The following is a 9,776-nucleotide window of genomic DNA, read 5'->3' as shown; positions in this document are numbered from 1 at the left end:
TTCTACTCAATATAAAAAACATAAAATTCAACATGTATGTTCCTTTTTGGAATAGCTTTATTGAGGCTTAATTCATATAACATATGATCCACTCATTTAAACTATACCTGTCAATGGTGTCTAGCATATTCATAGAGTTGTACTATCATCACCACAAATTTTAGAATGTTTTCATTTCCCCAAAGAAACCCCTCTCCCCTTAGCCATCCCTCCCATCCTCCCCAGCCCCTCATCACTACTAATCTGTTTCCTAGCTCTATAAATTTGTCAATTCTGGACATTTCATGTAAATAAGATCATATAAAATATGATCTTTTGTGACTCGCTTCTTTCACTTAGCATAAAACTTTCAAAATTTATCTATGCTGTAGCATTTATAAGTACCTCATTTCTTTTTATTGCTAAATAATATTCCCTTGTACCATGTATTTTTCTTAGCACAGCCAGAAACAGGATGCCATTCCACTGTATTTGCCATAGCCAAACAAATTCAGTTTGTCATGTTTCTAGAAAAAGGTGACAGTAAGTAAATGTTGGCTGAGATTTACAAGGGTGGCAGCCGTGTTTAGAAAGCTTCTTTTCATGAGTGACTTTATTCACTCAGCTCTCTTAGTCTGTTTAGTATTCTGACTCACAAACGGAAGTGATTCTATTTTGGCATTCTTTCTCTTTCTCCTGCACTTAGTTCTTTGGTCTCTACTGACTTGCTGTGTTAAATTATGCAAGTTACTTAAACTCTGTTTATTTAACTCCTGCATGCTCTGTAAAATAAGCCCAGTCCAGCCTACTTGTTTGCCAAAGCTGTTTGGAGACAATTTTTCATATGATATGCATCATCAGCTCCCACAGAAGGCAAAAGGAATTTGATGTGTGGGGGTAGTCTGGGATCCAGTCCAAAACTAGTGCTCATCTGGAAGAAATATGGAAGCCTGATACTTGCTCACTGGCCTTTTAGTTGTACTCACTTATTGCCTTCCCTCTAAGGAACTTTGTAAATCTTTATCTCTTCTATGCATTTTCTATATAAGGTGAGATAAGCTTTAAAAAAAAAAAAAGATGGTAATAGAAAAAGCCTTTTGAAATCCTTTATTGGCCAACTGTGAACCAAAGAGAGTAATTTGTCTGACCTAGCTTTATGACCTGCAGAAGGATTACCCATGATATTCAGAATTCTAATTTTTCCCCCTTGAGACTGTCCTTGCCAGACCCCGTCTTGGGATGTAAAATCCAATTAGATTAAAACAATCACCCATCTGCTTATGCAGTGCTCTGTGCTGGGTGCTGAGGAGGCTGCAAAAAGAAAGAAAATGAATCCCTGGTTTCAAAGAGCTCGCAATCGAATGGACAGATAAGAAGCAGTACATGAGAGGCGCCTGGGTGGCTCAGTCGTTGAGCGTCTGCCTTCGGCTCAGGTCATGATCCCAGGGTGCTGGGATCAAGCCCCACATCAGGCTCCCTGCTCTGCGGGAGGCCTGCTTCTCCTTCTCCCGCTTCCCCCGCTTGTGTTCCCTCTCTCGCGGTGTCTCTCTCTGTCAAATAAATAAATAAAATCTTAAAAAAAAAAAAAAAAAAAAGAAGCAGTACATGAGGCAGAATGAGCTAAGTGCCAAGAGGAGTAGAAACAAGAGGAGAGATTATTGCTAGGAGAGCTGACTGGAATGGTTACATGGAGAAGATTATTTGAGCTGTGTCTTAGAGGACAGTTAGAACTTTTAAAGGGGAGGTAGAAAATAGCAGGTAAACGTGCCAAATGGACTTCCCGGGGGTGTGTGAAGGGCAGCTGTAAAAAAATACACCTGCAAAAGTAAGACGGAGGCCTCGAATACTAGCTTAGGGAGTCTATCCTTGATAATTTAAGCAAAAGAAAGCCAACGAAGTCTTTGGCAGGGCGTACATTAAAAGTGCATTTCAGGACAGTTAACCTGGCAAGAGGGTAAAAGATGGATTGGCAAGAGGAGAGCCTTCAGGCTGGGAGACCAAACAGGTGGGCGCTGAGCCGAGGCAGAGAGAATGGAAAGGAGGTGACCGCTAAGACACCCTCTGAGCTGTAGGTATGGCGAAGGCTAGGGGCGGACAGTCCAGGACAGAACTCCCTCGAGGTAGGGCCTGGGAGGAGTCCAAGTCATAGCCACACCCTTAGGTGACGTCAGACGGTCGGCTGCGCTTCCGATTGGCTATTCCGACCGCCAGTCCTAGGAGAAGGCGGTGCCCTCCCCCCGCCCGCTCCCGGCTCGGAGCTGGGCTGGCGCCGGCGGAGAACCCCAGCAACCCCGCGGCAAGCGCAGCGAGGACCTCGGGAGCTGCAGCCGGGGGCCCGCAGCAGAGGTAGGCAGATGGAGAGGGCCCGGAGCTGAGGGGCAATCCCAGCCGCTCAGATGCCGGGATCCCCGCCCCCTCGAGAGCGCACCGTCCCGGGGGGCTCGCCGGGCGGAGGTTGGGGGCGGCGGGCAGAGCCGGCGGGCGGGGACCGGGACGGTGGAGCGCGTTGGCGCGGGATGGAGCGGGACTCGCCCCCGCGCCTCCCGCCGCAGCTCCGGTACTCGGTGTCGCCCCACTCGCTGCCCCCAGGTCTGGGGTCTCGGCCGGAGGCGGTGGCCGGCGGCTCCTCGCCCCCTGCTCTCCGGTGACATTTTGTTTGAAAATGCGGGCCCCGGGTGTGTGGCGCGGCGCGGGCGGTCCTGGGGGGGGAGCAGACGGCAGTCCCGCGTCCCCGCGCCCGGTGGCCAGCGCAGCTAGAGATGCTGCGGCTCGGCCTCGGCTTCCTGGGAGCCGCGCTGTGATCTCGGGGGTGAAACTTCTCAAAACTTGAAAGAACCATTTTCTGCCCCTCGAGTTGCCGGAATGTCAAAGTGCCCTTAGATGACCTACCGTGAAACTGCGCTGGCCCTGAGGTTATTAGACGACTTTTTAAAAAGACGGTACATTTGAGCCATCGATTTTGATGTGCGAAACTGTGGAAAGAGCAAGTCGAACGATTTACGCGTAAAAGCTTTGGTGCTGTGCTTCCTGCAGGTCACTACTTTCTTTGTGAAAATGCCTGTCGCAAACCTCGACCGCACAGCGGTGTGTGTGTGTCCCCGAGGAGTTGTGGAGTGGGGAGCACGGCTGCTCGGGGCAGTGCCACCGACGGGCGGGCTTAGTCCAAGTGGGGCTGGTTGGTGGTCAGGAGGCTTCTTAAACAAGGCATGCCTCAGTGTGGTCAAGAAAGAGATCCTTTCTGATTTAGAAAAGAAATACACACTTACCTGGCCGAGTTAACCCGTGCCGTAAGAGGAGAGAATTAAAGAATGTGAGTGGCTAACCCTGAGCTTCATCAGGATAAGCCTAAATAGATGATTTTTTTTTCTTTTTCTTTCTCTTTTGGGATTTGGAAGAGAAACAGGAAGTCAGAGATTCAGAGAAAGGAGCATTCACTCCATAATTGTAAACAGTTTATTTTGTGTCAGTAAATATTTCCCAAAGTCATGGGGGGAGGGGTATTTGGGAAACCAAGACTTTTCCTCTCCACTGCAGTGAAGATAGATTACTTTCAAATTCAAAATCTAGAAATGATATTTATTTAGCAAATGGTTATAACTCCCAAAGCCATACAGTTATGTTCTATAAAATCAGTGGTAATGGAAAATGATAGTGGATGTTGTTCAAAGTTAGAATCTTTACTCAAGATGGTGTATTAACACAATAGTTACTTTATACTAACCGAAATTACGGAATGAAATGAGGAAATCAGGTGTCTAGACCTCTGGGGGACCAATCTGTAGTTTTGAATTTTTTAAGATTATGACCCTATTAATAGGGAATGCAGACATTAGATGCCAATTTAATAATATTCTTAAGATTTTTCTACTTCACTGTAAAATATATAATGAGCATAACTAAAGATATGAATAGGTATGTTTAACTTAGGGTTTATTTATTGTGTCGTTTTCATAGCAAAGTAGTCTTGGTAAGATGTATGTATAAGCTTGCCATATTTGAGGTTAAAACATTTCCCTCTAAATCATTTGAGTTAATGGTGGAATTCTTGGCAGGGATAACTACTAACAATGGATCATTAAATTTGTAAATATTGACCTACTATACATCCACGTAAACTGTTACTTTCTTTTAAAAAAATTTTTATTTTTTAATTTTGGAGTGGGGAAGATCTTTCTAAAGTATAAAACAAAGCCCAGAGTCCATGGAGAAAATGATTGTTACACTTTACCACATATTTAAATAAAATTTGTTCTTTGTATATATCACAAACAAGTTTTAAAAGACAACAGATATGTGGGGAACAATTGTGTAAATAAATGTGTGAGAAGAATATTTGTCTCTGCATTACTTTTTTAAAAAATTATTTTTATTTGAGTATAGTTGACACATAATGTTACATTAGTTTCAGGTGTACAGCATAGTGATTCAACAGTTCTATACAACTTACTTTTTCTTTACTCATTTGTAAATAAATGCTCTTTTTAAAATTGAGGTATAATTTGCGAACCATAAAATTTACCCTTTAAAGTGTACAGATCAGTGGCTGTTAGTATATTCATGAGGTTGTGCAACCATCAGCACTATCTAATTCTGGAATAATTTTGATCATTCTAAAAAGAAACCCCAAACTCATTAGCTGTTGATCACCATTGTCCTCTCTTCACAGCCTTGGCAACCACTAACTTACTTTGTCTCTTTGATTTACCTATTTCATGTAAATGGAATCATACTATATGTGGCCTTTTATGTCAGGCTTCTTTTACTTGGCATCTAGGATAATTGTCATGCATTATTAGTACTTTATTCTTTTTTTGTGGCTGAATAATATTCCAACATACCGATATACCACATTTTATTTATCCATTCATCTGATGATGGACACTTGGATTGTTTCCACTTTTTGGCTATTTGAAAAATGCTTTTATGAACATTTATATATAAGTTTTGGTGTAGACTTACGTATTCCATTCTCTTGAGTATATAGTTGGTGTTGGAGTTGCTGGGTCATATGGTAACTTTATGTTAAAACTTTTGAGGAACTGTTAATCTATTTTCCAAAGCAGCTATACCATTTTTACATTCCCAATAGCAAATTATGAGGGTTCTAATTTCTCCACATCCTCACCCACACTTGTTATTACATGTCTTTCTTATCATAATCATCCTATTTGGTGTGCAGTAATTGTCATGATTTTAATTTGCCTTTTCCCTTATAGCTAATGATGTTGAGCATCTTTTCACATGCTTATTGGCCATTTGTATATCTTCCTTAGAGAAATATCTGTTTAGATCCTTTGCCTACTTTTTAATTATTTTGTTTTTTATTGTTGAGGTGTAAGAGTTCTTTATATATTCTGGATAAAAGTTTCTTAGATATATGATTTGCAAATATTTTTCTCCCTTCTGTGGGTTATCTTTCCATTTTCTTGATGGTGTCCTTTGAAACAAAAGTTCTTAATTTTGATTAAGTCCAATTTATTATCTATTTTCTTTTTGATTACTTATGCTTTGGATGTCAAATCTAAGAAACTGTTGCCTAATCTAAGGTCACAAAGATTTACCCCTGCCTTTTGTTCTAAGAGTTTTTGGAGCTTTGGTTCTTACATTTAGTTCTTTGATCCATTTTGAGTTAGTTTTTGTATATGTTGTGATGGAGGGGGTCCAAATTCATTCTCTTGCATGTGGATATCCAGTTGTCTAGCACCAATGTTGAAAAGATTATCCTTTCCCCATTGAATGCTTTTGGCACCCTTGTCAAAAATCAATTGACTATAAATGTGAGGTCTTATTTTTGGACTCTTGCTTTTATTCTGTTGATCATATGTCTATCTTTATGGCAATACCATACAGTTTTAACTACTATAGCTTTGTAGTAATTTTTGAAATTTGGATATACGAGTCTCAATATTGTTTTGACTATTTTGGATCCCTTGAATTTCCATCTGAATTTTGGGTCAACCTGCCAATTTTTACCAAAAAATGCCATTAGAATTTTGAGAGGGATTGAATTGAATGTATGTGTACATTTGCAAATATTGGCATCTGCATAATATTAAGTATTCCAATCCATGAACGTGGATGTCTTTCATTTATTTAGGTCTTCTTTAATTTCTTTCAATGATGTTTTGTAGTTTTCAGAGTACAAGCCTTAACACTTCTTTTGTTAAATTTATTCCTAAGTATTTTGTTATTTTTGATGCTGTTGTATGTGGAATATATTCTTGATTTCATTTTTGAATTTTTTTCTTGGTAATGCATAGAAAAACAATTGATATAATTGATTGTATTTTGATCTGGCTTCCTGAAACCTTGCTGAACTCAAGTAGTTCTAATAGCTTTTTTGTGAATTCCTTAGAATTTTTTATGTACAAGATCATGACATCTGAAAGAGAAATAATTTAGTTTTCTTTTTCTTTTTTTCTTTCTTTTTTTAAATTGAATATCTAGTATATGCCAGGCCCAGAGATAGATTTAGTTTTCAAACTGGATTCTTTTTATTTTATTTTCTGGCCCTGGCTAGAACCTCTAGTACATTGTTGGCTAGAAATGGCAAAAGCAGACATTCTTGTCTTATTCCTGGTCTTTGGCAGATCAGTCATTGATCATTAAGTTTAATGTTAGCTGTGGGCTTTTTGTAGGTGCTTTTTGTCAGGCTGAAGAAGTTCCCTTCTATTACTAGCTTATGGACTCTTTTTATCCTGAAAGGGTGTTGAATTTTGTCAAATGTTTTTCTCTGCATTGAATGAAATGATTATGTGGTTTTGTCTACTACTATATTAATATGGTTCACTGTATTGATTGATTTTCATTTGTTGAAAAATATCTGCCTTTATGTTATTTTTTAAACTGTAGAGATTTTACAGTAGAATGGAGAGCAAAAATTCACCAACGTGAATTAAACTCTTGTTTAACAGTATCAGTACATTTCTGTGCAAAGATACAAATGATTGAAGACTTAACGACATCTCTTTCAGGACCAATTTTTATTTTATAATATTTCATCCATATTTTCTTCTTTTTTTTTTTTTCATCCATATTTTCTTTCTGTGTCCACTCGAAAGCTAAGGAGGAAAGAAATGAAGTAGCGGAATTGAGAAAAAGTTTGTGACTGACAAAGTTTGTGCATTATCTACTCCTAAATGCAGGGAATGATAAAGGTCATTAACAAGGCTGATATCCTTAGAAGAGACTCAGAAAACAATGGTGTGAACCTTCTATAAAATCAAAAAAATGAAAAGAGAATGATTTCCAGTTTTACCCTTACAAGTTTCCCCGAAATTATGGCTAGAATTTAGGAGCATCTGGAAGCTTTGAGATGGTTGGTGGTCTTAATAAAGTTGTAGCCTTTGTAGAACAACTCTACTTTTATTTATTTCTAAATTTTTGAATGATAATGTCAGTATTAATGTGAAAATTGGTTTAAGCACAAAACAATACTTATACTAGGAAAATAATCTTTTGTGGGTTTTTAGCAACACCAAGTTTTTAAAAACTTGTATAGGTTTAGGAAGGGCTATATTACACTAAATACTGAGAAAATCAACTTGGTTAATATGTGAGGGACACATATTTTTGGAAAACAAAAGAATGGTACACTTCAGCTGCAGATCTATCCTGGGGTTCTCAGAGTTTTTCTGTCACGTATATGCTGAGACCAGGGCTTAGCTCCTTATGGAAATCCATTCGTAATGCAAATTTTATCTGTTCAAAGCTAGGGCAATTCGGAAATATATCATCAAGTCATTTATTCAAATGGCACGATGAAACATTAACATTTAAAACAACGTTTATGAATCCCAGAACCAGAAACAATGAAGTTATAGTTTTTTTGCACTTTAGAATTTCAAAACCAGCTCCCTTGCCTCCTGGCTTCCCTCTTAACAGGCTTTTCCCTGGGATTTATCTCCTCCAAAAGGAAACATTAATGTCATGGGGAACACCGATTTACTTAATGTAGGTGATTCCAAATTTTATATTTATATCTTTTCTTGCAACAGAAAAGAAATTATACAAATATGTCCAATGTCATAATACTTTGCCCAGTTAAATATGCTAAAGGATTTTTAGCTTGAAAGAGAGCTTGGACCAAGACAAATTTAGGGTGATGGTAAGTAATAATTATAATGTAAATCTAACTTATAATTGTAGGTCTAGTAATGAAGTGTCTTAGGTTATTCTGTCATGCTACCAACTGAATCGGATTGAGATAGTCCTGTAAATTTAGGAGTGTGGTAAAATTATGAACTGAAAGTTTAAAAAAATGTTTTATCTGTTGGGCAGAGCTAAAATAATACCAGTAGTCTCTGTTTGGGTGGTGCTATTATTCTGTCCAAAGTGCTGTTAAAAATAGCAGTATTTAATTTGTTCCTCACAATATACTCAGGAGGAACGATGGTTTGTTATGATCAGTGTCCTGCTTTTTCAAGATTGGGTAAACTGAGACATGGAAAGGATACGTTATATAGAAAGGATGAATAATAAACACATTGGGCCTCCAACCCTGGCCTCCTGTCTCCCAGTAAGTTTTTTCCATGAGCTATTCAGCCAGTTCTGAAATTTATCTGAGAATTTATAAAATTTGTATGTGGATATCATTAGATGGTAACTAGAATGCGTACATGGGATGATGTAATGAATTATCTTGAGTGCTAATTGGTATTATGTTGTTTGAATGCTTTCTTTTCTAGAATAAATATGGCAGAGCTTTCTGAGACAGATGGACCAGTAGATTGGAAAGAACGATGTGTAGCTCTGGAGTCCCAGCTCATGAAATTTAGAGTTCAAGCAAGCAAGATAAGAGAGCTCTTAGCAGAGAAGGTAAGCTTTTCTATCCAACCTTTGTTATCAAACATCAGCTGTTTGGGGCATATTTCATTTACATTAAGTAATCTCAGTACTTTTGGGGGTAAACATTTTTAAAATCAAGAACATAATGTAACTTTTTGTCAGGGCTTTGAAACTATTTTTGGCATATTCTTTTGCCAGTTTTAGAGTGAATTGGACATTAAGCCAAAAAGCATTTCTTTGCCAATGCTAGTGGAATATGTAAGAATTGTGTGTATTTGATGAATGTGGAGTTCATTCATTCCAGAGAGAAAAGCTATGGTTTATTTGATTTTACTAGAGGTGTGTGACAGCATATTAATTTCCTAAATGTTTGGGAAAATCATGTTTAAAGTGATTATAGAAGAATATTCCCTATTGATAGTAAAACATGTTTATACTGTTTTTGAAAGTATGCATCTATTTAGGAATTTGTATTGACTAACTGTGTATCACTAAACTATAGTCTGGGCTAGAATTGAGTTTAATATAATTATATGCTTCTCTTAATAGTTCTAGTCATATAATTAAAATTTCATCTATGTCATAGGAATTTTTTTTTCATATATGTGTGTAAAACCCATGGATTAATTCATTCATTTGTTCATTCATTCAACAAATATTCCCTGAGGGCTCATTTTGTGCCAGACACTCTTCTTAATGCTACAGTTACATCTGTGAACAAGAAAACCCATACTCCTGTTAGCAGGGAACCTGGATTCTAGAACTGTATGGTCCAATACGGCAACCTCTAGCCACAAGCAACTACTGAGCATTTGAAATGAGGCTAGTACAAATTGAGATATGTTGCAAATGTAAAATACACCTCAATTTCAAAGATTTAGTATGAAAAAAAGAATGTAAAATATCTTAGCAATGATTTTCATGTTGATCACATGCTGAAATAACATTTTGGATATTAGATTAAATAGAAAATACTGGGGCGCCTGGGTGGCTTAGTCGGTTAAGCCGCT

General features: G+C 38.1%; 1 protein-coding gene across 4 annotated transcripts in view; it reads left to right on the top strand.

The window, feature by feature from the left end:
* The first annotated feature begins 2,216 nt into the window (after positions 1-2,216).
* The window catches only part of LOC116629020 (pleckstrin homology domain-containing family H member 2-like), a 54,517-nt gene continuing 46,957 nt past the window's right edge, over positions 2,217-9,776 (top strand). For all 4 annotated transcript variants that reach the window (XR_004298693.1, XM_032399309.1, XM_032399308.1 and 1 more), the window contains exons 1-2: positions 2,217-2,325; positions 8,667-8,796. Coding sequence is in view for 3 of the 4 variants with exons in the window: in XM_032399309.1 (XP_032255200.1) it covers positions 8,674-8,796 (123 nt within the window). In the remaining variant the exon portion in view is untranslated. The remainder of the gene's footprint in view (positions 2,326-8,666; positions 8,797-9,776) is intronic.

Source organism: Phoca vitulina, unplaced genomic scaffold, assembly GCF_004348235.1.
Source record: "Phoca vitulina isolate PV1807 unplaced genomic scaffold, GSC_HSeal_1.0 scaffold176, whole genome shotgun sequence".
Taxonomy (NCBI): Eukaryota; Metazoa; Chordata; class Mammalia; order Carnivora; family Phocidae; genus Phoca; species Phoca vitulina.
The sequence above is the reverse complement of the archived record's forward strand: the minus strand, read 5'-3'. Positions and strand labels throughout refer to the sequence as shown.